Raw genomic sequence first — 16,872 nt, forward strand, 5'->3', positions numbered from 1 at the left:
CCGACTTTGCTTAAGAGCACTAAAGCAACTCACAAACACACTAACACACACTTAAAACATCTTGCATAGCTAATTTATAGCCAAAAACAAGTAATTAAAAATCTTTCCAATTTTCTTGAACTATCTAATCAGTTGGAAAGATGTGCCAATCGATTGACAAAACTCTTTCTGACCAACCAATCAATTGGAGCACTTTGTCAATCGATTAGAAAAGTGTTAATCGATTGCAAAATCAAAAAAAGACAACACATTAATGTCTTGCAACAACTCTATATCCAAACCTTCCTAATTGGGTTATACAAACGATTATATTTGAGATGTCCAATCGGTTGGAGCGTTTTTCCAACCGACTAGATAATCAATTCAGTCGATGGATTATTTCCTTTCTCAATTTTTACAACTACTATATAAGAAAGGCTCGCCCTCACTTCAAATCACGACATTTTCCAATATTTTCATATTTCTTTATAATTTATTTCTCTCTCTAGAAAATAGTATTCACTTCTTATTACCTTAATGCTACTAAGTGAAGACTTTACTCGTGAGGAAGATATTTTTGTAAGTGGTTATGCTGGTCATTTATATTCTTAAGTGTGAAATACCTTTACGAGATTGAGATTGATTCTACAGATCAACCTTTATAAAATCTTCGTTCTTGGTTTATTAAGCTTTGTTGAAAAAAACTTTGTTTTGGTTATTAAGATCAACCATAAATCTCTAAACGGTTCGATATCTTAGCATGGGTTAAAAGTTATCATTTAGTTAGGGATAAGCCTGTTAAAATACCTAGATCATATTGTATTAAGGTTCGTGGGCATAACCTTCAAAAGCTCAAAGTTTATAGTGAAACCATCAAGAAGACCTCTTGGGGACATGACTAGGCCAATGTTCGTCCAAACCTATATAAATATATGGTGTAATTTTTTTAACCCTATCCTTTACTTGCTGCAATTTACTTTCAATCCACTACAACCACTCACCTACAAATTGCTAATACGAAATTAAACGAGAAAAGATTAAAATCAATCACAAATTTTAAATACCACAATTCACCCCATTCTTGTATTTGAAGTCACTTGTTCAACAAAGTCTTCATATGATGTGATGATGAAGTTGTGATGCTTAGAGATCAATATGTCAAAGCATATATCTAAAGAACAACACATAATGTCAAATGGTGTTTAGTGAAATCTCTGATGATCTCAGTCAAGTAATTTTTCTGATGGTGATATTTATTAAGAAGCAATATCAAGCCTCATCAGATAAAAGAAGTCAAGTCCTAAATGAAGTGCTTAATCATTGATGTATCAATCAAGGGATCTTGAATTTTAATATTATTGAAAGAGAAGAAGTGTGAAAGCTCGCATTGTCCCTGTTGAGTGATCTATGTCTGGAAAGGTATAATATTAGCTCTTGAATTACTAAGGAAAATCACATACTTTTAAATGGCCAGGAAGCCTTTCTGACTTTGTTAAAATTACTAGAAAAATTGTCATGCCTAGCTAATGGATAAGGGACTCATTATAATAAATTAAAAAGGTTTTTACATGGCATAATCAATTAGCCCATTAGGATTAATCGATTAACACTTTTGTAACCCTAATAATCAATTAGAGGAAGCCATAATCGATTATTGGTAACGACTTAAAAATTTTCTATAGTTAAAATGCATAATAGATTATGAGCATTAAAAAGCCCAAGGATTCTTTCCATTTTTGAATCACTCTCCAATCTCTTCTCTCTCTTTATTTCTTCTTCCCTTTTGCCTTAGTGTTTCGAGAGTTAAATTTACCTGTGTTGTTTTTGGTTCTGGTGTGAGGGAAATTTTATAATATCTTTTGTGAGACTTTTTTGTTTGGTTCTTAGTTAAATCGCGGTAAAAAGATCATGTTTGGTTTGTGACGATGTCCGTCAAAATCTCACGTTTGATTCGTGAGTTTTGCCTGTTGTAAAAGCTCTCGTTTGTTTCAAGAGATTGTCTGTTAAAATCTCCACTTGGTTCGTGAGCTAGGCATGCTATAAAAGCGCTCATTTGGTTTGAGATTAGTCTTGTACAAAATCTCGTGTTTGGTTTGGAAGATGACCATTATAAAACTTCAATTTCTATTGTAGGAAGGCTCGGGAGTATAACTTGTGAAAAACTCTTATATATAGTGAAAGTCTTAAGAAGTCATTTTTTAAGAGAGCACGTAGATCAAGGTTAAGCCGAACTTCTATAAATTTATGGCGCATTTTACTTATCACTTATCTCTCTTTATTTTTCCTATTTGTTTATTTATGCTATTTTCAAATTTGCTTTTAACTCTAGTTTTACTAGTTTTATTTATTCTGATGCTTACTCTTTTCAAAATATTTTTAACAATTGATTTTACAAGAAATCTTTTAATTGGAAATTGTTTTTCAACGCTACATGATTCACACTCCCCTCTTCTATTTGAAGTCATTTGTCCAACATAGATGTATTCAACATGGTGTTTGGTATGATGTCCATGAACAATCATAAAAGATAACTTTTAAGGCGACATTCTTCTTCCATCAATGTGTTGATACTCTCAATTTCAAGAAAATTTAAAATACAACTTTATCGAAGGAGGCATGAGACATTCTTGAAAAAGGTTATGTTGGTGATGAAAAGTTCAGCTTCACTTATCTATAATTATACATATCTTTACTAATTAATCTAATTTTACTCATTCTTTTTTCATTTTTCCAACTAATTTAATTTAATTACTATTAGTCAAATTAGATTGTTTCATAACCATAACTAACCTCTAACTTATTAACTAATTTGTAAGAATCCTAGCTACCTACATCAAACTAATTGACAAATTTGAATTCCAACTACAATTTTATATGCATAGTGCTGCTAGAACTCTCAATACAAGTTGAATAAAATCAACTACCATTTGCACTTGGCTTAGTATATGCAGGGGTATATTTACCATATCAATCATAGACAATATTGATACGCATGAAACATTATGCTTGATTCCCGTTTAGATTTTGTCTATACTATCCAGTATTAGTGGGTCTTCTTTTGATTAGAAATAATATGGCCAAAGAAAACAAATACTATACTATTAGTCCTGGTTTCTAATCTTGTGTGTACCAAAGTGAAGTAACTATTTAAAATTTGTTTCATTAATTGGAGTTTCCCTAGGATACAAAATTAATGCAACTTGTTAGATAAAACAACAAAGCTCCCGTTTTATTGCATAATAATAAGTTGACCATAAATCAGATATTGAAAAAATAAACCGAATTATATATGTTTCTAGTAGGATTGGATAATCGGTCAATTTTGAATTCAAAATTTAAATCTAACGTAAACTATGTTTTCATATTTTTATGATTCAATTCTGACCGATGAAATTTCAATTTTTAAAGGATTCGATTAAGTCGAATTGACGAATAAATCGGATCCGTTTAATTAGTTTAATATGTATTCAAATAAACCTATAAAAATGACTTTTTTTTTTTATAAAATTCACAAACATTCACTTTTAATTTTTTTCAAAAAAAAAATCAAATTTTTAGAATAGAAAATTATTTTTTATTATTACGTGACAATATTTCCAATATCATTTGAAATTAATTTGATTGTTATCATATTTTACACTACAAACTAAATAATGTTCAAAATTTCATATTACATGTCTTGTGTTTTTCGGAGTACACAATGCCACCATTTGATATAAAAATATAATAACCTTACAAAAATCTCATTTTTATAATGAGTCAACTCTATAGTAATAAAAATAAATAAAATAAATATTAATTAGATTCGGTCGGTTTTGGTTTTCGACGAATTTAAAATAATCATTCGAGTCCGACAGAAGCAACTCTATATTATTCAAATTAAACAACCAAAACAACCCAATATTTTACCCGTTTATATAAAAAAAATGGATCGGTCGATTTCAATCCGACGATTCAAATTTGTCTCTCCTTAATTCTAGATATCCAATTAACTAACCCGAGATTCTTTAGTAGCTTCAAAAAATCAAAATATCCTATATAATAACTCACTAAAAATTAAAAAAAAAATTATTGAATTTTATATTCGTATGATTACTTCATGTTATCAATGGAGTCTTCAAAAAAATTATATTTTAATATGATATTCAAAACACAATAATTGATATTGTTGGGATTTCTAATAATCAATATTTATTAATCCATACTCAATTCAAAATGAAATAGAAAACGAGAGCGTATCTTTAGGATCCATATAATTTTGATGAGAAGACAATAATCTTGATAAGACAATGACCTTCTAATTGTAGATCCTTAATTCCTTAGTTCCTCTTTCAATGGGATAAAAAGAATAAATATTCTATGATATTTTCTAGTGTGTACAATTGGGGACCATGACCTCTTATTTATAAGAATCACATGTTATTTCATGAAGAGTTATGTTTATTCAAGTTTAGAATCTCATGCCCTTCCATGAAGGGTCATGATTATTCAAGGTTTCTTATTCCAATTTTACCCATAGAACTAAGACTTTTGATAGGAAAATGCTAATTGTTAAGAAAACATAAAAACAAGAAAGGCAAGAATAAATCTCAACCATTCATTATCACCACCACCCCATGATTCTTATTAAAAAGGAAATTAAATTAAAAATAAATTAAAATTTTTCCTATAATACAGTGACATGTGTTCATTCTTGCATTTCTTCTCCAAATTCCTTCGCACTAAATAGCATTACTCCTTTTGATATCTACATAATATTTTTCATAACAATTACATCCTTAGCCATAAATCTTACATTAAATAGATCACTTTAATTTGCCTAATTAAATAATGGTCCTAACACATTAATTTATTACATATATGACCAAAAATTTCTAACATTCTCCCATTAGTCATATATGTATCCTTATAAATGTGTTAAACTTTATGAGCTCATAATTTCCATTATAAATATTGGACATATCATCTATTGGAGTTTACTTGGGAACCACTAGTTAACTTGATTTTGAAGAGACTTCACTCTTGAAATCATAGGTATGTTAGTCTTGACGGAGAGAGTTATTCTCCAAAACTTTGTTCTCAATGTTATTCTTGTGTTATATTTTTTCCTTCTTAAAGATGCTTGAGAAAGTGTGGAATAAGTTAGTTAGGATTCATATGAAGTTTCTTTAGGGAGGTGTGAAAAGGGATTATAAGATATCATGGATGAGATGGTCGATAAGGTGAGAGACTTGGGTGTTAGAGATCTCTTGATGGTTAATCTAGCTCTCTTAGCTAAGTACATATTAATACTTTTGTTGGGTGCTTCTAGTCTATGGTCAGATATCCTTTTTGCCAAGTATGGCCATTCCCTTGTCGCCTCCTTGTCCAAGGGTCGTCCCTTGGGGTCCCGTTCTCTCTTGGTGGAAAGGTGTATCCTTTCTTGTATCTAAAAAGGACGGTCCTCCTAATTGGTTTGACGTAGGATTGGATAAGGAGTATACCTTCAGATCAAACCTTTTTTTTGGAAATACCCTTGAATAAGGAGTATACTTATTAGGACTAGATTTTAGATACTTTACACCATCTCCCAAAGGAAAATGGAATTATGAGAGAGATTGGGAGGTGGAATGATGGGAGGATTTCTTGAGACATTGGTTGGAGGAGATCGTTCTTCATTCTTGAAGAATCTATAGTCTTTGATTTATTCCCAGTCCTCAGAGAGTTTCAATTTAGTGAGGAGAGTGATATGTGGGTTTGGAGACATACTAGAGATGGTTTGTTCATCAGAATCTCAGTTATATTGGGTGAATCCAACTTTTCCCTTGATCTAGGATAGTTGGGTCTCCTCTAAGTTTCTGCATGACAAATAGGGCTGTTAAAAAGAACCGCCAAACCAAATCGAACTGCCGAACCGAGCCGAACTAGAGTTAAATTAATTGAACCATTATTAATGGTTCACTAAATTTATATTTTATTAATGGTTCTAGAACCGAACCGACAAGTAATTAACCACTTTGAATTTAATTTCGAACCGAACTGTTAAAGTTTTAGTTTCAAAATTTTAACTTCTAATAACTTCAAACGTTCAACCCCCAAATAGCTTTTGAACCATGGAAACTTTGAAAAAAAACTGAAAAATGGTGACGAATCCTAAATCCCCAAATTGGTGAAGAACCCTAAACTCCCAAATTGATGTTTTATAGAGTGATTTTATAGTACCTAATAGTATACCAAGATCACTGTCTGTCAGTTATGAATAATTGATTCTTTAAAACTGCTTCTTAGACAGCAAGTTCATAGAGCCTAAATATATTCACTATAAGCATTCATGCCTATCTTGTCAATTGGGTATATAATTTGTGGTTGTTGGTAGTGTGACTCAAACGTTTCTCTTCTTCAATAGGATATATTTTCGAGTTCATCAAACCGACGTGGTAGACCTTCATAGAATTAGTCTTCCCAAATAAATTAACTATACAGTAAAATATTGCTTGCCCTATGGTTTAAATGAATATGATCTTTATGTCTAGAGATAGTTTCTCCTTTGAGGAATGTTCCTTAAGAGCTGTCTACCTTAACTTATACAATTACAAAATTTAATCTGATAAGACTCATATTGTATGCTCATGCTATTGACAGCAGGTGAGTAACCTGTCTTTGTTAAATGCTACTTATTGTTCCTTGTAGAGAGAAGTTTTATTATTATCAAAAACAGCTTATGACATTTTTTATAAGTTTTATTTTTATAAGTTATTCAAGATAGTTTATGACAACAACTTATAACATATATAAAAATCATTTAAATTTATTTTACTTTTTGCAATAAAAATGACTTATACAAACTTATTCATAAGTGGTTATTTTTATAAGCACTTGTGTTATAAGCTGTTTATTCAAACAGTCTTAAATATTGTAAAAGTTGACTAATTTGTAATTTTTTTAATGAGTTTTGATTTTTTTTAATGAGTTTTTAATAATTTGTAATATTGTAAAATTGAAACGGTTCGGTTCAGATGCTTTTATATAATGGTTCAGTTCGGTTCAGTTTTTTGACAGAACCGAACCATGAACAGCCCTAATGACAAATTTCTGATTAGGGATAATCTGTTCAAACGAGAGGTCATTGTTGACCAGATTAGGGATAACCTATTCAACCTATATTTATTTATTACATGTAATCTAGCTTTTATTGTTTGGAATAAGATTTTTAGGTGGTTACGGGTTAGTTGGCTCTTGCTAGGGAGTTGTGTCATCTGTTTGAGCTTTTTCTTTCTTTAGGTGAGAAGTCTATGGGAGATTTTGCCATGATTTGATATGCACTAGTGCAAACTACTATCTGGTTAGTATGTAATGATAAGTAGTTTGCTGGATCGTTAACAAACGTGAAAGAGGTGGACGATAATAGCATTGTTTTGGGCTTGGTCCTAGTTTCCTAACAAGCCAACATTGAACTCACCCTTCTACTCCTTATGGTTTAGTGGTTTTAGTGTTGCTTGTGATTCTTCTGATTTGTTAATGGTGGCTCTGACGGTCGGAGCTCTATTTGACTTTCTGTTGAGGGGTGGTTTGTGATTTTCGTGTCTAGTAAGAGAAGTGATTTTTTTTTAGTTTTTCTCTCCCTTTGTTTGGAGTTATTACTTTCCTTTATGTTTTTTATTGACATTTCTTATGTCATTTAAGTCTATTCTAATATATTATTGGGTTGCAAACAGGCATGATCGCCCTGTTTAGGCTAGCGCCCGCAAATGCTCGCAAAAGAATAAAATGGGGCAGACATAGTTAAGGGTGCGGGCCTAAATCTTAGCCGCTCTGAATAAAAATAAGGATAGGCCGGGGAATGCTCGTAGACTTTAAGTCTTATAGGCCTAAAAACATAAAATTTTATATAAATGTTTGTGCCCACAAAAGTTTGTAGAAAAATGAGACAGGATAAGACAGAAATATTAGAGTTGCAAGTCTAAAATCTTAACCTACTTCACAAAAAGTATGGCAAACGAGACAGACCTATTTTGTCACCCGTAGTCTTCTCCCAAGTTGTTTTCTATTTCTAATATATCTATTTTGCCTTTAAAAAGGACAAAACTGATACACGTGAAACATTATGCTCAGATTGTCTTCACTATCCAATATTAGCGGGTCTTCTTTTTATAGCAAATATGGTCAAGGAAACAGATATACTATTACTCTTGATTTCTTATTATCTATGTTCGAAAGTGATGTAACTATTTTAAATGTCTTTCATTAATTGGATTTTCCCTCGAAAACAAAATGAATGCAACTTGTTAGATAAGAAACAACAACATAATTGAATTATATATTAGTATCACTTCATCTTGTCAATGGAGTCTTCCAAATATTATAAGATATACATATCAACTTTGTTAACAAAATACTAATATCATAGTTTAACAATGACTCATATATAATCAATGAAAATGTTAACAACTTAAATAATACTATTTTACAATCTTGATATAAGTACTAAATCTGTTCTATTTATAATCCATGAGAAGTCCCCAAAAAGAGTAGTCAAAGTTGCTTAGTTACTTCATAGTGAGCCATGGTTTCTCTTGGGCCATTAGTTGCTCTAATTCTCTCTTCCTTTCTTCTAACTTGCCTTCTATGTTTATCTGAAGAAACCAACTATTCTTCTTCCAAAATCGGTCGAGGATACCGTTTGATATCCATTGAAGATACACCTGATGGTGCACTTGTAGGTCTCCTGCAAGTTAAGCAGAAGAACAATATTTATGGTGCTGATATTCCCCTTTTACGCTTCTATGTCAAGTAAGTGTATATCCGATTCTACTGACTCTCTGGTAATAATTTGAAAAAATGAATAATCTGAACGTTATTAGTGTCATGTGGGTTACATTACACTAAACACGGTGTTGATGTCGTGCTGGTGTCTGTCAGACTGACATGTATATTGGATATCAGACATCAGACACGTTTTTGTTCAGATATGTATGTGAGCTTATTTATGAACCTTATACTTTATTCTTTGATTTTGCAGGCACGAGACGGAGAATCGATTGAGGGTACACATAACTGATGCAAACAACAAAAGATGGGAGGTTCCTTATGATCTTTTGCCTAGGGAGCAACCACCTCCTCTAAAGAAGAACATTAAGAGGTTTAGGAAGAACTCATTATCAGTTTCGGAGTATTCAAGCTCTGAGCTTGTTTTCAGTTACACTTCCGATCCATTTAGCTTCAAAGTGAAAAGAAAGTCCAATGGTGATACCCTTTTTGACTCAAATTCTAATGAATCAGACCCATTTGGTCCATTAGTATTCAAAGACCAATATTTGGAAATTTCTACCAAATTGCCTAGAGATGCTTCTTTGTATGGTTTAGGAGAGAACACACAACCACATGGCATGAGGTTACATCCAAATGATCCTTACACTTTGTATACAACTGATATATCAGCTGTTAATCTCAATTCTGATTTGTATGGATCACATCCTGTATACATGGATCTTAGAAATGAAGATGGAAAATCTTATGCACATGGTGTTTTGTTGTTGAATAGTAATGGAATGGATGTGTTTTACAAAGGGAACTATTTGACATACAAAATCATTGGAGGTGTTTTTGATTTTTACTTCTTTGCTGGACCAACTCCTCTGAATGTTGTTGATCAGTATACTACCTTAATTGGAAGACCTGCTCCAATGCCTTATTGGGCTTTTGGTATGATTCAATTCATAATTCTTTTCATAAAACTTTTCCAAAACCTGTTTGCATCATGACCAATATATTCATTTTGTGTATTTATAGGATTCCATCAATGCAGATGGGGTTATCACAATCTATCTGTGATAGAAGATGTTGTTGAGAATTACAAGAAGGCCAAAATCCCACTTGATGTGATATGGAATGATGATGATCACATGGATGGACACAAGGATTTCACAGTCAATCCAATTAACTATCCACTTCCAAAGCTTTTAAACTTTCTAGACAGAATTCACAGCATTGGCATGAAATACATTGTGATCAATGACCCCGGAATCGCTGTTAACACAAATTATGGTGTATACCAGAGGGGTATGGCTAATGATGTTTTTATCAAATATGAAGGTGAACCATTCATGGCTATGGTTTGGCCAGGAGCAGTTTACTTTCCTGATTTTCTCAATCCAAAAACAGTTTCTTGGTGGGGAGACGAGATTCGCCGCTTCCACGAACTTGTTCCTATTGATGGCTTATGGATCGACATGAATGAAGTTTCAAATTTTTGCACTGGAAAATGTACTATTCCAAAGGGAAGATTTTGTCCACTTCAAGGTGAAAAATTACCAAATTCGACATGTTGTTTAGATTGTATAAACATCACAAACACAAGATGGGATGATCCTCCGTACAAAATCAATGCGTCCGGAAAAGAAGCTCCAATAGGCTTCAAAACTATAGCAACTAGCGCAGTTCATTATAACGGCGTGTTGGAATATGATGCACATAGTCTTTTTGGTTTCTCCGAAGCCATTGCAACGCATAAAGCACTTCATGAACTTCAAGGTAAACGGCCGTTTGTTTTGTCTCGTTCGACTTATGTAGGATCGGGCAAATATGCTGCACATTGGACTGGTGACAACAAAGGAACATGGGAGGATTTAAGATATTCTATATCTACTGTTCTCAATTTCGGAATATTTGGTATGCCAATGGTTGGTGCAGATATATGTGGTTTCTATCCAGCGCCTACCGAAGAGCTTTGTAATAGGTGGATTGAAGTTGGTGCTTTCTATCCATTCTCAAGGGATCATTCAAGTGTTATTTCTCCTAGACAGGAGCTTTACCAGTGGGACTCCGTAGCTGAATCGGCTAGAAATGCTTTGGGGATGAGATATAAGCTTCTACCCTATCTGTACACGCTAAACTACGAGGCTCATATTAGTGGAGCCCCGATTGCTCGGCCTCTTTTCTTCTCGTTTCCAAATTATGTTCAATGTTATGGCCTCAGCGCTCAGTTCTTACTCGGAAGCAGTTTAATGATTTCTCCTGTACTCGAGCAAGGGAAAATGGAAGTTGAAGCACTCTTTCCGCCTGGAACGTGGTACAGTTTATTTGATTTGACACAGACTATTGTTTCAAAAGAAGGAAACTATGTTACCCTTGATGCACCCTTGCATGAAATCAATGTGCATTTATATCAGAATACTATTCTACCAATGCAGCAAGGTGGTATGGTATCTAAGGATGCTAGAATGACACCTTTTAGCCTCATCGTGACATTTCCAGCCGGTACAAATGAAGGAGAAGCTAAAGGAAACTTGTTCATTGATGATGACGAGATGCCAGATATGAATCTCGGAAATGGCTATTCGACCTACGTCGAATTCCATGCAAGTGTGAAAGAAGGAAGTGTGAAAGTTTGGTCAGAAGTTAAAGAGGGAAAGTTTGCTTTAGATCAAGGTTTGGTTATTGACACAATAAATGTGTTGGGATTGAACTATGGAAGTGGAGAACTAGTTACAGTTGAGATAGATGGGGAACATTCAATTGGTGTCTCAAATGTGAAAGTTAGTACATATGAACATAAGTACTTGTACAAGGAAGGAGGTGGAGAAAATAAGGCAGTTATGGTTGGATTGAAGGGCTTGAATATCCCTGTTGGTAAAAGATTTGCTCTTACATGGAAGATGGGATCATAACTCATAAGTTGAGATTTTCACATTTTGTTGAGTCTTTGTGTCACGTTTAAATTTCTACGCCCCTGTTGTTATCTTCCATTATGTCATCATTGTGTAATAAAGCAAGAAAAATATTGAAAATTTTGAGTTTTTGTATGATTTTAAGAGTGAAGAAAATTAAAAGTGTTTTGCAGGGTGGACATTGATATCATGTCTATATATGCATCCAGTGTGTGCCAAAATATACACGGACCGATATGCGAGACTCATAATACACTTTTCCACGTACAACACTATTGAGTTTAGCAAATAGGTATAAATGATAGATGGTTTGATATCGAAAATCTGATAGCTGGCCCTAACTTTAAAGGTGATTATTGTCTCCATTTTAACACATATGCCCTCTCACACCAAACCTATGAAGCATGGACTCCGACATAGACACCAAAACACGACACAGACATTGACACTCCAACACGGATAATGAAAAAAATATAAGACATATGAGTATCTAAAACTGATTCAGTGAATACAGAATCAAAGAAAAAAACTTTCTTTTTAAACACTTGTCTATTTTTTCCAACACTTCTCTAACTTTTTCGACATGTGCGTACGAGTATCATACAAGTGTCTGCGACACGTCCTAATCCGAGAGATGTCCATAGTCCATAAAACGTTAAACTAGTGAAGAAAAAGAAAAGTAAAAGTGTGTTGGAAGTTAGCTTTTTTAGTTAGGGTAAAAAATCAGACAACTTTAAGGTATATCTAGTTTTCTATCCACTTCACCTTCTATATAGCACATACATAGAGAAGCATCATATACACAAAAAGTATATAGTTTTTCTCAGTACATAATTATCACCTCAAAATCACTGTCTCTGATCCACTCATCATCATCAACAACAACAACAACAAATGAGTAAAACAGAAAGTGGTGTACCCACACACGCCACATTAAAGAGATGAAAGAACAAGAAACAGAATGGCCCACAGTCACAAGATTAGTATGATCCTCTCAAGTTCAAACTCACGCGTAACGTAATGGATCCTATGAGATACTTCCCCACTCAATCTTCCTATGTCCCACACAAAAACAAACACAAAGTAACCATTTTCTCAATTATAAACCTAAACCCCTCCCACGTTGTTTTACTCTACAGTGTCCTACTATGGCTTCTCTCAATCCATTAGCCACTCTTTTTCTCTCTTACCTTCTTCTAACTTTGCTTCTCTCTGAAGCTAAACACACAACTTCTTCAAAATCCACCAAGATCGGTCAAGGTTACCGTTTGATATCTATTCAAGATGACCCTAATGGTGCTGTCACTGGACTCCTTCAAGTTAAGGAGAAGAATGATATCTATGGTCCTGACATTCCCCTTCTTCGCTTCTACGTCAAGTAATTCATACTCATACACAATTATTATGCATTCATGTTATTTTCTTTACAAAGTTTATTAAGCACTAACGTAAACATCAGACACGACACTGGCACCAGACACCAGCGTTGGTGTTAGACTGATACGTGTAGGTGTTGTGTCTGTGTCAGACACCAGTGGTGGTACAGGTGTCTGATAGTTGCTGAACATCAGACACTCTTATTTATGACCCTTATACTTTTTTCCTTGATTTTGCAGACATGAGACTGAGAATCGTCTGAGGGTACAAATAACAGATGCAAAGAACAAAAGGTGGGAGGTTCCTTACAATCTTTTGCCAAGGGAGCAACCACCACCTCTGAAGCAGAACATTAAGAGGTTGAAGAAGAAGAAGCCATTATCAGTTTCAGAGTATTCAAGCTCTGAGCTTGTTTTCAGTTACACTTCTGACCCATTTAGCTTTGCAGTGAAAAGAAAGTCCAATGGTGATACCCTTTTCGACTCCAATTCTAACAATTCAGATTCATTTGGTCCATTGGTTTTCAAAGACCAATACTTAGAAATCTCTACCAAGTTGTCCAAAGATGCTTCTTTGTATGGTTTTGGAGAAAACACACAGCCACATGGGATAAAGTTGCATCCAAATGATCCTTATACTTTGTTTACCACTGATGTATCAGCTATTAATCTCAATACTGATCTGTATGGTTCACACCCTGTATACATGGATCTTAGAAATGAAGGTGGAAAATCTTATGCACATGGTGTTCTGTTGTTGAATAGCAATGGAATGGATGTGTTTTACAAAGGAACCTCTCTGACCTACAAGGTTATTGGAGGGGTTCTTGATTTTTACTTCTTTGCAGGTCCTACGCCGCTTAATGTTGTTGATCAGTACACGTCGTTTATCGGTAGACCAGCTCCAATGCCTTATTGGGCTTTTGGTATGATTCACTTTTCACAAACTTTCATATTGTTAACTATTATATTGTGTTAAATGTCTCGTTAAGCTAGCTTAATTTATAGTTATGCAGAAACATTAGATACTGTGTTAAAGTTAGGCTTATCAGACCTGAATTTTGAAACTAAAAAGTGTAGTTTTTATCAATATTATTGTGGTACATGATTCCGTCAAACTCTCTACACCAACTAGCACCAACACCTCTGAACAGAGGTGCATCCGGTGTCCAACACGTGTCACACTGATACGACACCAACACATGTGATTACGTTTAATTTAAGATTGCAACTTGTCATACTTTTTCATTTAACAGTTTTGCTTCTAAAATTATAATGCCTATCTACTTAAAAAACATACTCACTTGATTTATTTGTTATGTAATAGGATTCCACCAATGCAGATGGGGTTATCACAACCTATCTGTTGTAGAAGATGTTGTCGAAAATTACAAGAAAGCCAAAATCCCCCTTGATGTTATATGGAACGATGACGATCACATGGATGGACATAAGGATTTCACACTCAATCCAGTTAGCTACCCTCATTCAAAGCTCTTAAACTTTCTAGATAGAATACACAGCATTGGAATGAAATACATTGTGATCAATGATCCTGGAATAGCTGTTAACTCTAGTTATGGTGTATACCAAAGAGGCATGGCTAATGATGTTTTTATCAAGTATGAGGGTGAACCTTTCTTGGCTCAAGTTTGGCCAGGAGCAGTGTACTTTCCTGATTTTCTCAATCCAAAAACAGTTTCTTGGTGGGGTGATGAGATTCGCCGCTTCCATGAACTAGTCCCGATTGATGGCTTATGGATTGACATGAATGAAGCCTCAAATTTCTGCTCTGGAAAGTGTACAATTCCTAAAGGAAAAGTGTGCCCAAGTGGAACAGGACCCGGTTGGATATGTTGCTTAGATTGCAAAAACATCACTAAAACGCGATGGGATGATCCTCCCTACAAAATAAATGCTTCAGGATTACAAGCTCCTATAGGTTTCAAAACTATAGCCACGAGTGCAGTTCACTATAACGGTGTTTTAGAGTACGATGCTCATAGTATTTATGGTTTTGCTCAAACCATTGCAACTCACAAGGCCCTTCAGGGGCTTCAAGGAAAAAGGCCTTTTATTTTATCCCGCTCGACTTATGTTGGTTCAGGCAAATATGCAGCACATTGGACAGGTGACAACAAAGGAACATGGGAGGATTTAAGATACTCAATATCTACAATGCTGAATTTCGGAATATTTGGAGTGCCAATGGTTGGCTCTGATATATGCGGTTTCTATCCAGCCCCGACTGAAGAGCTTTGCAATAGGTGGATCGAAGTTGGTGCTTTCTACCCTTTCTCAAGAGACCATGCAAACTACTACTCTCCAAGACAAGAGCTTTACCAATGGGAATCCGTAGCCGAATCGGCTAGAAATTCTCTAGGGATGAGATATAAGCTCCTACCCTATCTGTACACGTTAAACTACGAGGCACATATTAGTGGAGCCCCGATTGCTCGGCCTCTTTTCTTCTCGTTTCCAAATTATGTTCAATGTTACGGCCTAAGCACTCAGTTCTTACTTGGAAGTGGCCTAATGATTTCTCCTGTTCTCGAGCAAGGGAAAACGGAAGTTAAAGCACTCTTTCCGCCCGGAACATGGTACAGTTTATTTGATTTGACACAAGTCATTGTTTCAAAAGACGGAAACTATGTGACCCTTAATGCACCCTTGCATGTGGTCAATGTGCATTTATATCAGAACATCATTCTTCCAATGCAACAAGGTGGTCTGGTATCTAAGGATGCTAGAATGACACCTTTTAGCCTCATTGTGACATTTCCAGCTGGTGCAAATGAAGGTGTGGCTAAAGGGAACTTATTCCTTGACGACGACGAGCTTCCAGAAATGAAGCTTGGAAATGGCCATTCAACATATATTGACTTTCATGCAAGTGTGAAAGAAGGAACTGTGAAAGTTTGGTCAGAAGTCCAAGAGGGTGGGTTTGCTTTGGATAAAGGTTGGGTTATTGACACAATAAATGTATTGGGATTGAATGGAAATGGAGCAACAGCTACAATGGAAATAGATGGTACACAATCAAATGTGAAAATTGATATAACTCAACAAAGTTACTTATATGGACAAGGAGATGGAGAAAAGAAGACAGTGATGGCAGGAATGAAGGGATTGAATATCCCAGTAGGTAAAAATTTCTCTGTGACTTGGAAGATGGGATCATGATTGGGACTTCAAAATTTGCTATTGTGTTTTCTATCATTTCATCCACAATTTGAAATAGAAACACATAGATAATGTTGTAAAATTAGTTCATGCAAAAGACCAAAATGAAGTCCAGTAAAGTTATTATTCACTAAATGCACCAAAATAGTACAATATTTCAATATTCACAAAACCTTATGATAACACTTTCTTCACATTCACACACCATGATATTGACGAGGTCGGGTAAAAAGGGACTGATATGATACACATTATCACGGAACATTTTTGTTGTTTGAAAAGCTTAACAATGAATTGAATAAACTAGTAGTACTATTATTCCAAATGTTCATTACAAAAATTCATATGGAAAATCATGCAAATTATTTAGCACTTATCTGGGTCCTTGATGCTTAAGGAAAATGCATTTGTTTGGGGGATGCATGCAAAGTGTTTGATCATAAGCCGTATAGGAACATTCTCAAGAAGAGCAAGATTCTAAAGTGTTTAACATCCCAGTGCCAGAAAATAAGAACATAATATTCATTTAATTCCTTTGAGTTCATATCCTTATAATCCATACCCGAATACAATATGAAAACGAGAGCGTACTTAAGTTTGTCATTAGAATCGTTGAAGTTTTGTGGGTATGTGATCTTCCAATTTGTAGAATACCTTAGGGTTTCTTGATTCTCTTCTGATGGAGAAAA

General features: G+C 34.4%; 2 protein-coding genes across 2 annotated transcripts; both read left to right on the forward strand.

The window, feature by feature from the left end:
* Nucleotides 1–8,426: 8,426 nt before the first annotated feature.
* On the forward strand, nucleotides 8,427–11,786 carry LOC131609959 (alpha-xylosidase 1-like). The gene is made up of 3 exons (XM_058881804.1): nucleotides 8,427–8,748; nucleotides 8,978–9,660; nucleotides 9,748–11,786. Exons 1-3 carry the CDS (start codon nucleotides 8,522–8,524, stop codon nucleotides 11,622–11,624), a joined length of 2,787 nt encoding a protein of 928 aa, XP_058737787.1. The 5' UTR covers nucleotides 8,427–8,521; the 3' UTR covers nucleotides 11,625–11,786.
* Nucleotides 11,787–12,505: 719 nt separating this feature from the next.
* On the forward strand, nucleotides 12,506–16,536 carry LOC131642650 (alpha-xylosidase 1-like). Its single transcript, XM_058912874.1, has 3 exons — nucleotides 12,506–13,002; nucleotides 13,241–13,926; nucleotides 14,328–16,536. The coding sequence occupies exons 1-3, from the start codon at nucleotides 12,773–12,775 to the stop codon at nucleotides 16,181–16,183; spliced, it is 2,772 nt and encodes a 923-aa protein (XP_058768857.1). The 5' UTR covers nucleotides 12,506–12,772; the 3' UTR covers nucleotides 16,184–16,536.
* Nucleotides 16,537–16,872: the final 336 nt, after the last annotated feature.

This window comes from Vicia villosa, linkage group LG1, assembly GCF_029867415.1.
Source record: "Vicia villosa cultivar HV-30 ecotype Madison, WI linkage group LG1, Vvil1.0, whole genome shotgun sequence".
Classification (NCBI taxonomy): Eukaryota; Viridiplantae; Streptophyta; class Magnoliopsida; order Fabales; family Fabaceae; genus Vicia; species Vicia villosa.

Excerpts from the sequence above, each read along its gene's own strand:
- LOC131609959 (XM_058881804.1), top strand. The coding sequence starts at position 8,522 with ATGGTTTCTCTTGGGCCATTAGTTGCTCTAATTCTCTCTTCCTTTCTT. Across the intron at positions 8,749-8,977 it reads CTTTTACGCTTCTATGTCAA|GCACGAGACGGAGAATCGAT; the intron begins GTAAGTGTATAT and ends TTGATTTTGCAG. Across the intron at positions 9,661-9,747 it reads AATGCCTTATTGGGCTTTTG|GATTCCATCAATGCAGATGG; the intron begins GTATGATTCAAT and ends GTGTATTTATAG.
- LOC131642650 (XM_058912874.1), top strand. The coding sequence starts at position 12,773 with ATGGCTTCTCTCAATCCATTAGCCACTCTTTTTCTCTCTTACCTTCTT. Across the intron at positions 13,003-13,240 it reads CTTCTTCGCTTCTACGTCAA|ACATGAGACTGAGAATCGTC; the intron begins GTAATTCATACT and ends TTGATTTTGCAG. Across the intron at positions 13,927-14,327 it reads AATGCCTTATTGGGCTTTTG|GATTCCACCAATGCAGATGG; the intron begins GTATGATTCACT and ends GTTATGTAATAG.